Source organism: Polistes canadensis, unplaced genomic scaffold (assembly GCF_001313835.1).
Source record: "Polistes canadensis isolate GaletaPanama2010 unplaced genomic scaffold, ASM131383v1 scaffold_5, whole genome shotgun sequence".
NCBI classification, from domain to species: Eukaryota; Metazoa; Arthropoda; class Insecta; order Hymenoptera; family Vespidae; genus Polistes; species Polistes canadensis.
In genome coordinates this window covers 1,186,096-1,203,570 of record NW_014569552.1, presented here as the reverse complement: position 1 = coordinate 1,203,570, position 17,475 = coordinate 1,186,096, and the positions used below count along the sequence as shown (strand labels likewise).

The window sequence follows — 17,475 nt, the reverse complement described above, 5'->3', positions numbered from 1 at the left end:
TGCATTTCATATATCAAAATTGATTTGATCTCAACCAGTCAATTTTGGATTCTTCTTTTTCTTTCATTTTCTTTTCTTTTTTTATCAAATTATTATATTATATTATTATTAACGTACAAGTTTATAAAGTCGTGAAAGAATTATCACGAGTTATATTATATTAACGTTTATTAATATAAGCAGCATGGTATGTAACAAGGAAAAAGCCGGTTCTGCGAATGTATATAATTACGAGACACCCAACGATTGTTCCGCCCTATTTAATTCTAGACTGTACCAACTCGTAATCCTTTTTGCCGTGGGCGATTCATGCCAATATCGTTGGAAAGACTTAGTACGTGAAATAGACGTCGGTATTCGTAGAATAAAGAAGAAATCTCTCCAGGCTAGATGCATTTTTTCTTTCTCTTTTCTCTCCCTCTCTCTCCCTCTCTCTCTCTCTCTCTCTCTCTCTATGGGTCTCTTTATTTCTCCTCATTGCCTTTCTGTCTGTTTTCTTGAATGAAATTCGATAAACTCGATGTTAAATTCCAGAGAATTTACATCCTACACGTTGGCTTGAATCCTATGTATATGTATATATATATATGTATTTGATATAGATACACGAAGCCGATTAAGTTGGGTTTTCGATGTGGCCTTCGACAATCGATCGATCGTCGTGGATGCTGCCATTTCTCTTGGACCCCCTGGGTATCGCCATCGTTGATCGTATATCCTCAATGTATCTATGAACTATATAGAAATTCATCGATATACTTATGTTTACATATGTACTATTATTATTATTATTATTAAGTGGCATTGGGAACTCGAAAACTCATTGCCGCATATACAAAATTCTGCCAGTGTTCTCGTTCCTGAACATATGTACTATTATATAAATAAATGATCAATAAAATGAAATTAAAATTGTATTAAAAAAAAATGTGTATTAACGTTTTATTATGTAAGATTAACTTTTTCCTTGCTGATTTTTATTATATTGAATTAAATTTTACATTTTTGCTATCTGGGGAATTCGCCATCGTTGATCTTATACCTTAAATGTAAAAATGAATTATATAGAAATTCATCGACATATTTATATATTTATATGTGTAATTTTTATATTATATATAGTTAAGTGATGAATAAAAATGAAATTAAAAAAATTGTATGGACAAAATGTGATTAGCGATTTATTACGTAACATTCATTTTCATGGGTGACTTTCCTAATATCTAGTGAATTTTCGCGGTAGGATAATTTTCAGATACCCATATCGCTCAAATTTTAAGGGTCTTGTGACAAAAAGTTAGGGATACTTTCTATAGAGTCAAAAAAAAAAAAAAAAGAAATAAAAAAACGCTGTATCGATGTCGTTGTATTTTTGGGTATAATCCTGGCGGAGCTATGAAAACGCAAGAAGTAATGATCGTTTTTGTCTGACAGCTTGAAAGACGAGAAAGATAGATCGCGATTAGGCCTATTTTTCTTTCGCACGTGATACGCGTTGAAAAATTTACTTTATTTTTACGGGGTTTGCCATCGATCATAAGAAGTACCCAAAAATGCATACTTAAATACGTACTTAAGAAACAAAAAATAAAATAAAAAACTGTTATATACAAGTGAATGTAATTTGTATTATTTCATGGATATTCAACGGCAAGAAATTTAAATACGACAAATAAGAACGTATCTTTTCGGACGATTCTTTGAAAATTTTTAAAGAAAAATTGGTTCTCGCGTGTATCGTTTAAGTTCAAAGATAAATTCTACGAAAGATCGCAAGAGAGTTATTATTTGTATCTTGTATTTTCATACGTTCTGTGAACGCGGCTGATAGAAGAAGACTTTTTATTTCGTTAACGCAATTTCCTGTGTCAAAGGGAAAAGCTTGTGTAGGTTGTGTTCAACTAAAGACATGTTACGTATTTATTTTGGCTCAGAGCACTTGGCAACGTGTTTCCTGCTTTTTAACCGCTTTGGTAATTACTGGAACCGCATAAGGTGCCTCTGGTCGATGTTTTTACTCTGCTGAGTCAACTTTCAGACGTAATCCTTACAGTTGCTTCAATAAGACATTCTCGTTCGAGTTAAGAACACATTCACATTCCCTTTAACAAATAACGTACGATCAATCATATTATATTTGTCCATTACTAATATTACATGAAATTTAATGAATTCTTGTGATTTAAACATAACGCCGAAATATTTTGTTTTATAAATATCAAAAATATAAATGAAATCTTTTCTAGATATCGTTGAATAGATGAAAAAGTCCATTTTCGACTAGGTAGTTTCTTCTAACGAGGAATTTGGCTGAAAAGATCGTTCCATTTTGAAATAGGATCAACCTGTTATCAACATTGGTTGTAATGAGCTATTTTTCTCTCTCTCTCTCTCTCTTCCTTGGCACAGTATTCGAATATTTAGCTTAGCAAGAGATGAAATACTCGGTCGTATTCTCGAGCACGAGTGCTTTTGCTTGCTGGCGTCATAATCTGATTGTCCTCTGGCCGACACTATTTCGCTAGGAAGTTTGCACAGACCAGCTCGATTAACGTTAGTTGCAATTGTTGAGCTCATCGGCAGTCTAATAAGCGACCATTCGATTTATGAATTTATTAGCTGAATGCGATTATTAAGGAATTCTACCCCGGCCTCGATAAATTCATTGAATAATGCTATCTCGAAAAGAGATTTATCTGAAAACATTAAGTGACGTAAATGAAGTAACAAAGTGGAAAACTTTATACCTTTCAAAGTACGATAAAGTGCATCGACTTTTCTATGCTCGCTAAAGACCAAACTCTATCTATAAGATGGACATTAATCGATGTCCTCTAACCATCGCATAAACTTCACCTAACAATGGCCGCACACGTACACACATACACATTTGCGCACATACACGACGACCCTTTAATCGGCTTAATACCTTGTCGAGCATTCGGCTTCATTCTCGAGAAATATGTTATCGATTGAGAAACGATACTCGATGGAATGTATGACGTTGAACGATAGTTATAAATTATGCAAATGTTTCATTATTCTCGTTAAATCATTATTTCGGTTTATTAATTTTCATTCGGATTTCGAGTAAAGTGATAAATTCGTATAGTACGTTTTATATTACTTCGCGCTTGTAGGAATCATTAAACAACATCAGTTCGTATCCTGTCGTAAAAATGAAATGGTATAAAAGGAATAAGAAAAAGTGTTTTTTTTTTTCCTGTGAGAGCAAGAACATGAAAAGAATGCATTAGTTAATTTCTCAACAGTAAGTATTCCGGAGAAAGGTCTAGTTCACTGGAGAGGAAGAAAATTTGTTTGAAAAAATATTCTATGGCTTTATATATTTATATATAGTATTTCGACGAAAGTCCAAAAGAAAAAAAATGCACGAGGTTATTTCGCGAGTAGCGAATTTACGAATGCGGAGAAACGCGTAGCGTTATACGTCGAGTATTCCACTACAATTCGAGGTATTCCAGGCTTCTACAGATCGCTCGGTTGATTGAACAGATCTTTCGCAATCTTTATTTACTCATCTCGGGACTTATGCTTCTCCGTATGTTCCGATATTCATCCTTCTCTCGTCCATGTACGCGCACGTATCAACATAATAATCTATTTCTGTCTCCACGAAGCAAAATATTACAGATTGAACTTTTCCATATTCTTGCATATTTCAATCCATGAATTCGATTAACAATAAACAATCATACGTTTTCTTTCAAATGTTCATTTTTTTTTCAAGACTTCTTTAACATATTCGAACAATTTTTAATCAATTTTCTAATCGGACAATAATTATCGAAAGATTTTTATTAGATAATTAATATCTTATTTATTTTATCTATCATAAATATAATTAAACAAGAAAATCTACAATTCTATATTGTTGAAATGAAAAGGTTTTTCATTGAACAAAATGTCTACGTTAAATATTATTGCATTTTTCATTTGGCTTAAAGACAATTATTATTATACTATACAAATTGTCTTATCTATTATTTAAGCTAAGTACCAAATGAATTATTAAATATATACAATTGTAAAATATATAAATTTTGTAAAAGCATTGGCTATTCGAAGAGGTCATAGGTGTATTAACAGGTATAAATTAATTTATTATTAGCACGAAAATTTCGAGGTTTTGAAATATAAAGAAAAAAAATTCAAAAGATTAGAAAACCCAGCAAGGGCAGATACTTATTGAATTCTTTAGTTAAAAGAGAGAGAAAGAGAGAGAGAGAGACATAGAAAGGCGAAGAAAGGTGCGTCTCGTTAATTAAGCGAATTGTTCGGTCTTCTTCGTTGATTGGAAATTGCGAATGGGATCAAGCAGAGCACGGGGAGGCGCGTTTTCCCTTTTCCCAGATGCCGCGAAAAGGGATCTTCGATCTCGCATGCTGAGGTAATAAGATCACGCTGGATTATGAGAACGGAAAAGAAAGAAAAAGAAAATGGGAGAGAAAGGGAAAGAACGAGTGAGTGAGTTAGCGAGTGAGTTAGTTAGTTAGTGAGTGAGTGAGTGAGTGAGAAAAAAAATCTCGTTAAAGTTTGTCCTTGGTTTTTTCAATCTCTGATCAAGGATCGAACTTTTCCCACTAACACGAGGAAGGAGATCAAGCGCGATCCAAATCACGAATATCCAAATAATTTTTCTTTTTTTTTTTTAACTTTGCTACTCGAATTGTTGGAACAAAAAATTTAACTCTTGGTGAAGTTTGACGAGTTGATTCTAAGGGTTTTCGAGACGGCAGTGGAAATGTTATCTCGTAAATTCGAGTTTGTAGAAAGGTAGCGAAGAATAAGATTTATCGCATAACTCTCGATCGTTTCTAACTCGTTTCTCTGGATATCGACAAGAGAGGTGAGTCGAAGAGAGAGTGGGGAGAGGGAGAGAGAGAGAGTTGAGTTTTCGGATCGAACTCAAGTACTATGCGAAAAGTATTTAGAAGGGAAGGAGGAAAATAGATGAATAGATAGATAGATAGGTAGAGGAGAAGAGGGTAACACCGAGAGAGTGTTACACTCCATTAAATTATTGTCACTCGAACCGAAAACTCGTCCAACCTGTGCAGCATGACTGTCAGGAGTCTACTATGCACAAAGCATCTTTTCATAGAAAAAGCTGCTGTTCGATGTAGCGAAAGAAATTTGACTTCTATGGATTACTGATATGGAAATACGTACGCTTCTTTAACACCCTGGTTTTGGTGGCACGTTATACCGATGACAATCAAATTCTTCGATCATATTACGAAAATGTCACGGTTTTTTCTTTGTCTTTTTTCTTCCCTTTTATTTTTTTTACTTGTTTATTTTTTTCTCAGGAAAATCAATTTTTATCATATTCCGCGAACCCTTTCGAATAACTTACGCATGTAATTTAGGTTTGATGACGTTTACTATCCTTTTTTTACACAACTATCATTAACTTTTAACCCAATATCTTCAATCACAACTACCGCAAACTAGTTTGCAATCAGATAGTATTATGGAATCTCGCATAGCGTTTGAAAATTTCTTCTTTCGAAGAACGTTCCACGTTTTTGACGTTCTTTGACGTATTCGGATACGAAACTTGAATCGTATAGATTGAGTACGATATATATATATATATATATATATATATATATATATATATATGTCGTTCTCTCTTTTTCTTTTTCTTCTACCATGTTCGACATTATTCCCACGAGAATATCTTTATAATCCATCTCGATATTTTTTAACGATTTTACAAATTCGTAACATGTAAAACTGGAATAAAATAAAATAGGAGAAAGAAGAAGGATTTTCAATGTAAAAAATTTGTTGCGATTTAATTCGATAGTCGTATTCTTTCATGCAAAGCCTATGCTACCAAGTTTTTCCCAGAAACGAGAAAAAATAAGAATAATAGAAAAACAATGACAAATTGAAATACTTTAACTAAAGGTGGAAAAAACGAGGAGAGAGAATATTCTATAAAAACCGATTAACGAGGAAACTTGTATACTCGTTCGTGGAATTTTTTCATATCACTGTTTGCAATAAGATAATCGATATCATCTGAAGTATATGGTATGTCAAAGAATTAATCACTTTATATATATACCATAGTATACGGCATGTATATAGATTGTTCACGGTAAATAGCTGGAGTACATAATTCAGAAAAAAAAGCGAAGATATAGTAAAAAAATTGTTCCTTTCGATACCTGGGTGTTGCACGACGTTGTAAATGTTATTAAGCTTGATTTATTTTTATTTTCATCTAATAACTTTCCAGTAAAATATGGGAAATTATTAATCGATCGAAAGGTTCATCGATAACTAGCATATAAGCGTTAAGCTTTAAGTAATTAGGAGAGTATACGTTCGTGAAAATGAGAGATCGTACGTATCGGATGCGTTCCGCCCTTCATACCATCTGTGGTGAACGAGAGAGTCAATCTGCTTATATCGTTTACCGATATACATATAAGTAGATACATGGTTCAATCCATCATATATATATATATATATATATACTCGATGTACATATACGTAGATATGATATAATACATATAGGTTGTGTGTATACGCACGTGTGTGTGTGTGGTACGCGCGCATACTCGCATATCCTTCAAATCCGCTAGCCAGGTCGGAAGGCACGCAAAGAATTTCCAGCCTAGCAGAGATCAAAGCACTTCGGTTATATGAGAATAGCTTGTATATCTTTTTAGAACTACGCTCTATTATCCTATTATCACCTTCCAACGTAACCTCTTTAACGTTCTTAGTTATTTATAATATAATAAATCGCAACACTCGTCTTTTTCCAAGAAATCTCTTGGACTGAATGAAAGCTTCATTTTTTTAAACGTCCTCTTTTCTTAGAATTTATTATTTCGTTTAGTTCGGGATAGATGAAAATGTGAAAGTTTATCGGGGTAAATAATAGACCCAACCAAAGTGACCAGTTCTCGCGTTCGTGACGTCCGTTCAACGAGAGATCCAATATCGGTCGGTCATGGTGTCTGCATACGGTCTCTCTATTCATCACTATTCTCCGAGATTTAAGATAACGCGATACCTATGTATATACACATACGTTGAAAACAATCATCAAACTAAACTATTATATATACGTTTTAAATTGTACGACTTTTCATGCGTGGCTTTCATGCGTGGCAACAAAATGTTTGGGTTCGTTGAATCGTAAAAAAAAAGATCTCCCTTTGGGAAATTGGAAAAATATTTGCTACAATAATTGATCCCTTTTATTTTTTTTCTCCATTTATTTGTATAAATAAATGTTTGAAATGAAAAAGGCGTGGAAGAAAATAATTTTTAGGTAGGGGACGGGGGAGGGGGTTTGGTTGAGTTTGGGATTGGAAAAAAAATTGTCTTCAATTTAACCCTGTGATATATATTCTTTCATTGATCGCGTGACTCTGACGAGCTTCTCCTTTCTTCGAGGAGTGATAAACACTTAACTGCATTCTAAATAGACACGAAAACTCGACGTGACTACGTTTGTTCGGCTTGTGCAACAAGTCGGATTAACAGCTGTTCCGACGGAGCACGTTGGCTTATAGGTGGGTAACGCGCTGATATGGCATTCCTATTTGGCACAAGTCCAACACTCCTTTCCAAAACTTTCTCTCTCTTTCTCTCCATGAACTTACCCTTGTAGTCGACTACATATATTATATACAGGATTTGGTTTAATTTCACGTGAAAATGTATCTACTAGATTTTGTCGAGAAAAAGATTTTTACGTTGACTTTTTTTTACTTAAGTATATAAATGGTTTTTCAAAATATATGACTTATAATATCTACGGGTGGTTACAGTTGTGATCTAGAAATGAATTGTTTGTTCGAATTAATTGTCTTTGTCTTTCATTAATTCATATAAATTTATTGACTATTTATAAGTAAGCTTCTCATCTCATGACTCATGATTTTTGATTCCCAAATAAATGGATTCGTTGTAGAGGGCCAATTAATCGGCCAGCACGATCACCAGATATAAATTAGTTGGATTCTTATTTGTGTGGACATTTAAAGTCTTTAATTTACAACACGTCAGTAAATAATTCTGAGGAACTATGTCACCGTGTATTAAAGACAGTTGTTGACTAATTTTAACAACAGCAAGTATTTTTGAACGAGTGATTAAATCTATGACGCATCGAAGTCGTAAATAACCGCTTTGACAAGTTTCTATGAAAATTATGTAACAATACGTATAATCCGAAAATATATGGTATATGATTATATGAAACCACCCCTGTAAGTTATATCCATATCTATTAAAACACTCGGTATATACTATTAATAAGAAATTTTAAAATCACTCGATGATTTGTTGTTATATCAAATGTTAACAAGTTGAATTAAGTTTTAAGAGATTTCAACGTCTTTTTATGTCCATAATGTTCTTATATAGATAAAACACCTTGTTTAAGGCAATGCTCGAAATGGATTTTTCCACTGGGACATCTCTGGCCACTTCTATTTACCATTTTACTATTTACAAGCATTCAAATATATTTAATTAAAATTGAAAAATTAATTACAAGGATGTTCAGAATATGTCAGCGAAAGAGCAATTTGAAGAAAAATATTCGTTCGTTGATAAAAGAGATAACAAAAAATAATATGAAAAATATAAAACATACTGCTCATAAGTTTTAGTTGACAAATAAATCTACCTCGGCTCCTTTAAAGGCATTCCATTTATCTTCTTAATATCTTGTTTCTCTGAATATATGTAGTGATTTTTCAAACTTTTGGCTGGTGATATACGTATGATAAATTTTTGTAGGAAAAAAAAAATTCAAATGATCTCTTTCCTCTGGGTATATATGTGTGTCACAGCGACCGACCTGTGGAATAATAGAAAAGGGTAGGTATAAAACGTCTCTGGACAGTATTTCTCTTTTCTCGGAAACGGCAATAACGCGATCAAGGGGTGACGAACGAGTTTTACTTAAGCATACGAACGGAGAAACTATCGGATTGCAAACTTATATAGCTTTGGTTCGGAATATTCTACTGCTACTACTCCTGCTACTGCTTTATTCTGTTCATGATACTAGTAGCAACTGCTGAGTAAGTAGAAGATCGAATTACAGGACGACGATCCCTCCCATCTTGCAGGACATCCGTGAGGATACCGTCGAACGGATATTTCAAGTCTGATCGGATGTCTTGTTTCTAGTTGAGCTTAAAAGAAGCTCCACTGTACGTATTCTGTCTCTCTATCTCTCTCTCTCTCTCTCTCTCTCTCTTTCTTTTTATCCTACATTTATTGGAGATAAGACTAAAAAATTCTTGTCTTCTATTATATGCCATCCTATAAAACATTCTATTCCTTTATAATTTTCTGATTTATTTTCAAACATATACAACAGCGTTTGTAATTTCCTTCGGTGCTCTTTCATCGGGATTAAACTTGTCCTCGTTGTTAGTTCGTTTTTCTTCTTCTTCTTTTCTCTCATCCTATAGATCTATGGCAGGTAGGATTAATCGAGGAACGATAGCAGAATATCGAGATTATCGTTTGTTAGATCCAAATGCATTAAGCTTGATCAAATCGTTTTAATCAATCGCAAAACACCAACCTATGAACTAACATGAATTTTAATATTTGTTTTATCTTCTTTTCTTCTAAATCATTCATGTCAATATTGACCGTAAATCATATCTCATTTGAATCTATAATAAAAAAGGCTTTCACCGAGATTCTTATCGTTCGTTGAGGAAACGTTTATATTATTTCGACTCGTTCGAAAAATATTACAGTTAGAATAAAACTAAAATACGTTAGTGTTAAAGTCGAAATTATAATACGATCGTTGATACAATTATGACTTTCTTTAGTGTTTTTTTTTTTTTTTTGGCAAAAAGAAAATCGTTTTCCCGTAAATCGTAGGAAGCACGTCTATATAAAATTCGATAGAAAGCTTCGAGAAAGCAGCTCACGTTAGTAATAAAAGAGGATCCGTCGAATTAGAGTTCTTAATCGTCGGATGGTTCGCCCGCTGCGAAAGCTTTTTTCTTTTTCTTTTTTTTTTGTCTTCCTTCTCTCTTTCTCTCATTCGATATCGTTCCATCGACAATGCATTAGCGGTACGAAACGTTGTTTGCCGAATAACGTAATATACTTTTTGTTTTTCGAAAGTATCTCTTTCCCTCTCTCTTTCACCCCCTATTTCTTTTCTTTTCTTTAGTAGCAAGTTTTAAACGAAGCACGTTTAGAAGGGGAAGAATGAAGACGGGGGAGGGGGAAAGTTCTATCACGAGACGAAGCTTCGCTCCTAAAACTCGTTAACAACTGTAGACGGAAAGAGTTATCTCACGGCTGTTAAGATGAGAACGATCTTTCATCGTCTCAAAATGATGATCATCATCACCTAAAAACTCCATTCTGCAGCTCGATAATTTTTCAACTTAAAAGTTTCTTCGTCCACATATGTTATTCGATAAAGATAAGCGGAAGAGAAAATAGTCTCTGTAAACTTTTCATTATATTTTTAATAAAACTCGTGTTCTATAAGCGTTGGTACAAATACGAATGTACAAGCTCGCGAAATCATTTTCGTAGAAACGGTGCGTAATTAATACGTCAACAAGTCGACACAGTATGGAAATCGAGTTTATTTTACAAAATGATGTTTCACGAGTGAAACATCAGGTCAAACTATTGAAAATAATATTTTCGTTAAGCATTGATAAAACATCATTTGATTAATGAAATTATGTAAGGATAAACGTCATCTGACGTATTTCAAACGATCGTGGTATTTTCAGTTTCAATATTCACCATAAGAATCTTGTGTATATATATATATACATAAACTAGATGAAAATAGTTACTCACCTCAGGAACGTTGTCAGAGCGTAGCAGGACGAAAAGCGTTTGAGCGCGACCCGAGACATGCACGCCTGACGTTCAAGGACCCGTAGAAGGTCCTCCGCCAGTGCTTTCTCTCTCTCTTTCTCTCTCTCTCCTTCTTTCACTCTCTTTCTCTCTCTCTTTCTCTCTCTCTTTTTCTTTTTCGTCCTTGCACGCACACAAATGCACACACGTACACTAGAAGTTGCGCGCACGCACAGCCCAGACGCAACGCGCAGTAAAATGCGCTTTCCCTTCAAAAGAGCATCGACCACTGCTCGTCCTTTTCCTGGACTCGTCTATTTTCCTCTTGTACGGAACTACTTTTCTTCATTAATCGGAAGTTCGAGGGGCTGCGTAGATTTTAATGACACGCGACTCATCGAGGGACACGAGGTTTAAGTGTTACTATTTTAGTAGTAACGGTAGTAAGTAGTGAACAGTAGTTGTGCTAGTAATAGCAGTAGTTGTGCTAGTGGTAGTGATAGTAGTAGTAATAGCAATAGTAGTAGTAGTAGTAGTAGTAGTAGTAGTAGTAGTAGTAATAGTAACAGTAGTACGCAAGAACGTGTTAACTATATTTTGCCCAGCGGTCGTAAGAAACGACGAAGCGACGCCGGTGCGAAACGCTGACTGAACCACTGGCCAAGGAGAAGTGAACGCGAAGGGTGATCCCAGCTCCCTCCTACTTTACCCTCTTCCTCTCAACCCTTCTTGCTCTCCCACCCTCGAAGCTTCGCGTACACACGCCGAGGCACGAAAGGAGGTAGAGGCAGAGGTAGAGGTACCGGCAACGATCCTACGATCCTGCGCGCGGTCGACCAGCGAACGAGAGAACGAACACGGCTTAAAGCCCACCCTCGCGCTATACAACCTACCTACACAAGTTTACCTTACAACCTTCTACCTTCCTACGTGCTCGATTTCTCATAATTTTCCGATCATTTTCATTCCCTTATTTTTCTCATTTTGAATAAGTCAAATTATCATCTTAGGAAGTAACATCTAACACATATGTCGATATTTTGTTATAAATTTTGTAAGAATGATATTTTCACTAGGGAAACATTTTCGATGACAAATATTCTGTTTTTATTAAATTTTCTAATTGAAAAATCAATATCATTTTATTTATCGTAAATAAAATTATACGAAAGAAAAATGTTCTTGTTTTATTACTGAGAGAAATTTAATATTCAACCAAGAAGGGATTTATAAGAAAATCAATGTTTCTAAAGTTCGATCGAAAGAGAGATTAGTTAAAGATATGAGAGAACTTTTGGTATAAGTTTGTTATCGTTTATTCCATCGTCTAGTTCTCTAACGTTTTAATTGGGATGTGAGATAAAAGTTTTGAATCTTCCTGCATACACAAATAATTATACTCGTACACATATATTGCATATATATGCAAGTAAGCCAAAATCGCGAGTAACAACGAGATTGCTCGTTAGCCGCTACTGCGTACTCTTTCCTCCATTATTTCAGATTATATTTTTCGTAATTAAACTTGTATTTATCTCTATTAAAGGTTCAGCCTCATCCGTTCGTTTTCGTGCACAATTTACGAGAAATCTCGATACGCGATACAAGTTATGCAATATCAAAGTTAGCAAAGTATCGTTACAAAGTATCGAGTTCCGATTCATTTATGGACAAAGCTCGAATGAAACTAATGATGCAGCCGCGTTCGTCTAATGTAACAGAAATGAATTTTATTCGATCTTTTTTTGTACGATAATTTTCGAATCATTTGGCATAATGAAATTTTGACGATAAGTCGTGCTTTCACGACTGACAATAATAAAAAATGGAAGAAAAAATGAGCGATGACCGCGTTATAATTTAATATGGATATTGGGGATTCGTTTACGATGCGTGACTAGCAGGAAAGTTTCGCAGTAGGGCTGTCGTAAGAGGAAAGAAAATAAATGTTCTTCATCCGAGGGAGATAGATTATCATCGTCCTTAATAATATTCTTCCGGATTCGAAAAAAATATATTTGATTCTTATAAATTATTCACGGTTAAGGTTTTTCGTTTGTTAATAGCAAGACATTGACGAATTTAAATAAACACAATGTAAAATACGGAATAAGGAATTTTCGTTGAAAGGTTTTTTTTTCGTTTACTTTTACTCTCTTGAATTCTACCCTCGGTGGAATTACACGAAGGCTTCAATAGTTGAAAGACCTTAAAATCGTTTGTTGGGAACCGCGCTTGTTCCTACTTCAGTAACGACCATCGCGTTCTACTCGACGTCGGTGTTTGCCAACATGCTTTGCCTGTTTGCTCGAAGTAACAAAAAATAAAATCGTGCTATTGCCGGATCAAAGAGAGCCAAATGCTTTCATAATCCCTCGATGATATGTATTTGCTTGGTTATCAGCCGATTCCGGGTTCTCCTGCTCTCTTATGATTACCAATCTCTAATTACGGCCCGTTGATCGCGCAAAGTACCCTGATTTCGATCGAACTACTTTTTCTTGTTATATTTACGAATTACTAACATTTCAACAAATTCGGATTTATAATCTCGGATTTCAAACAATCAAAATAACAGACGGTTCATTAACATTTTTCTTTAATAGAAAAAGTTGTTGGAAAAATTAATTTAAAGACAGTTAGACTAATTTGTGAAGAGCAAACTTTAATAAATTAAGAGCGCAAAATGATGTATAGCGTGGGTGCTACCGAAGTGAAGTTTTTAGTTGACTCTGTATTTAGATAGTATGACGTATGGATACCTATAAGTAGAACCCCCTTGAAGACTTACAAACTAAAGACATTAATGTTCTTTCATAGTGCACCCATTTCCCTTTCAACCCTCGAATGTTTTTACTCTGACGCTTGGCGCAACCCCTGCCGACCAAATGTCGCAAAGTATGTTTAACTATTGTTATATCGCCGTAAATATAGCTCAGCATGATGTTATAAAGAAAAATATAAGGACTATAAATCAAAATTGAAGAGAGAGATATTATTTTCATTTAAAAAAAATGAAAGTAGTTGCTCATTAACATCGATTTGATCAAATTGTGTGACGTTGTAGAACAAAGAACTTAATTAGAGTATCCATTTATTTTACTCTTTCTCGTTTGGAAATAGTTTTGACATAAGGATAGTACCCTTTACTTTTCGATCAATCCCAAGTTTTTTCCATAGTCATATAAAATAACAAAGACGTAAAGAGTTTGTATTATTATTTTTTTGACAGATCTTATTTGATTCGCATGAACATAATTGTTTAAATTTGATAATGTTTTAATATTAAAAAACTGTTAAATAACGAATAGCCTTTTAATTGCTATTTACTTTTCGTCCTTATATCATTCTATATTTTAGAATAATAAATCCAAAATAAGTTAAATAATTTTATTAAAATTTGCTATTTTGATAATACTATCATTAACAATGTTTCGTTTATTCCATTATTCCAAATCTTTAATGATCTATTATAGAGTCGTATCGAATTTTTTTAATCCTTGGATCGTCAGACCTGTAAACTATTTACACAAACAATATTTAATTCTCCAATGTCTAATAGAAATTAATTCCAATTTAATTAAATATGATCAAGTTATAATAGAAAAAGTACTTGACTTTATAAAAATTTCTATCATAACTTTTCTTTAATTGCACAAACTATATAAATTATTTCTATGATTACGAATGGTAATTATTACGCTGACAGAAATTTGGACACTCTTTTGACTGAAAAATTAGTACACTTCTTATATAATACCGAGTTAATGGAATTTTTCATTTAAAAACATAATTTCAAAAATACTTATGTGTAATACGTATTTAGAAAGCTTATTTACGATTAACGAGTCTTTTGTGGATACATTCCTTTTTTTCAAAAAGTAAAGTTTGATATATACGAAAAAATAAGTGATTAGATAATCAAGGAGAAGATAATGCAGATGTAGCAAATATAATCTCTAAAATGTCAATATATAATTTGAATACTGACTTGTAATATGTTTATTATACTTTCTGACTAAATCCTGTCTGTCTTGGGTTACCATGAAATATATAGTATACAACAATATAAATGGAAATCCGATTGTACATGTAGTCATAACGGGGTTTGTTTTCCATCCTAACTTCCAAAGGAACTTTATCTTTTCAGCTAAAATGTAATGAAAAAATTATTATAACATATTATTTAATATAAATATAATTTAATTTATATCGAATAACGTACCAGTGCTTCTTCCATATAAAGGTAATAATGCTTTTCGAAGTTGATTAACTTTAAAAAACTCCATTTTCCTCAATGTATTATTCACCTTTTCTGTCAAAATGCTTCAATTGCTATTGACTAGATAGCTAACACACTGGATACATTTTTCGTCAAGCGATCGCAGCGCCATTAGTAGCAACAAACGCCATCTGAATAATAAGTTTAGTATAGCTTTGACTTTGGACGATAAGATTGTCGGTGATACCGCGTTACAGATCAATTTTTGATAAAATCAATATATTTACATTCATTTGCTTCCGTGTTGTTTTATTTCGATATTAAAAATAAAAATAATAAAGATCAATAACAATGATACTACTTGCAACGAGAAAAAATTAATCGAAGCAAGTAAAGGTAAAATCGTCTACAATGCTGTTATCAATTTTTTAATTTTTCTTTTTCCTATTAAACATTCGAGATAACCTTTATCTCAAGTACGACGCAGTTGATAAAAATAATTTCGAGTTTCTTAAGAATTGATTCGTTAGATTATACTTTATCTAGATTCTACAAGAATGAAAATAATTATATTGATCTATCTTTTCGAAGTAGAAAGGAAAGTTTGAAAAGGTGTAAAGGCGGGAAGATAGAGCGATGTAGACGTAGTCAGCACCATCTCGCGTCTCTTTGAGGAGACGTTCGATCAAACGGCAATATGGCCGATGTCGCGAGATCTTTAATTAGTGACAAACGGAACGAACATCGTGTTTTTTCTCATTTTAGTGTAAAAGAAGGTGATCGTTGTTGGTTGGATCGAACGGAGTAGGCCCCGTTGGGCCTCGAGCTTAAGGTGAGTACACGAATTCTAACGAATCAAATCAGTCATCGAGCGAAACGATCGACGCCCTGTCTCTCGATTTGATCTAGCTCATCTCTCGGCTTACCAGCAGCCCTTCATTCTTTTCACGCAGCTCTTTTTGCATTCCTTCGTGGGAGAACTTCGCAGCTAAAATACGCGAGTTTTCGTATCTCATAATATTTTACGGTCATTCTTGACAACTTTTACGACTTTGAGGATACATGTTAATGCGATTTAACATGTTGACAGATGCCTATAACATAACCGGAACACGCGTTAATGTGAATTATGTCATTTAGAATGATTTCTTGATCGACGTTATCGTTTAGTTAAATTTTTTAACGATTTGTCATTTCAAAGAAGAAAAGTGATAAAGTTTCATACGATTGTCTCATTATTCTTTTGTAATAGGTGTTTACATTATCTTTGGGGGTTAAGTTCTACTTCGGGCCTCCCACATCGTCTCCAATCATACTTGTTATTGTCGATAAAGAAGGAATTACGTTTACGTATCTTCGTTTCTCCGCCGATCGTCTTGGTGGCGCCACTCGGTTTTCCTTAAGGGTTTGCTTTATTGTTAGTAATGCTTCTTCGATGTGATAACATTATTTTACGTAACACTTATTTTGATATTTTGGCAGAAAATTTGTTCAAGTATAAATACTTATTAGAAATAATAAAATAACTCGAGATAAATGGAAAATGTTATATTATAAAAAGTCAACGATAAATATTCTAAACTTGTTGGTAAGACGATCGGTATTATCGTCTTGTTTGTTCCCCAAATATAAAAAAACTTTGATCAGAGCCAAATTCGTTTTCGAAAATGTAAATCTCGGTCCGTACGCCCGCGCTTGAAAATTATTATTCATCATTTATGAAAACACTTATTAATAGCAATGTTTCTCGCCAAATCATATTGTACTTTGCTGGTTGGACGTAGACAATACAAAAGACACTAACGATGTCTTTCGCGTATAACGAGGGCGTAAGAGAAATATTTGTTTCGGATTATTTTGATGACAAATGATACTTATTTATCCTTCTGAATATACGAAGGTAGAAATTTCACGGCATATTGGCTAAAAGAGAATCACGGTAAATAAATCTCATTTCGTATTCCTTAATTATAACTTGTGAGCTGTTCGAGCATGAATCAGAGAATAATTCTAGAAGACAATGAAACAAAACGGTTCATTAATTACATTATTGTAATCGGTTCGAAAATTAGCATAATTCTAAAGAAGAAGAACGGGATAATTCGAATGATTTTCGGGAATCAAAGATGAGGAATACGAAGAGGATAACGAAGAGGATGGGGAAGAAGAAGAATAAGAATAAGAAGAAGAAGAAGAAGAAGAGGAGAGGGAAGGAAAGAGTTCGAAGGGATTCTTGCGGTTGTCGCAATTGCGCTTCTTGTTGGGCTCGTCGAAGGATTTTCGCCAATCCCGGAGGGATTCCTTCCGCGCCACGTCGCATCCCGAGAGTGGAATTTCGGAATTCGTTGCCAAAAAGCGGGCGGCGCGTCTGCGTTCGGATAAAAAGCTACTCGATT

At 34.0% G+C, this 17,475-nt stretch overlaps 1 protein-coding gene across 1 annotated transcript in view; it reads right to left on the bottom strand.

Moving 5' to 3' along the window:
• The window catches only part of LOC106788402 (dexamethasone-induced Ras-related protein 1), a 29,284-nt gene extending 22,640 nt beyond the window's left edge, over positions 1 to 6,644 (bottom strand). The window contains exon 1 of the mRNA XM_014751609.1: positions 6,573 to 6,644. Coding sequence (XP_014607095.1) covers positions 6,573 to 6,605 — 33 coding nt within the window. The 5' untranslated portion in view covers positions 6,606 to 6,644. The remainder of the gene's footprint in view (positions 1 to 6,572) is intronic.
• Between the last annotated feature and the right edge of the window lie 10,831 nt (positions 6,645 to 17,475).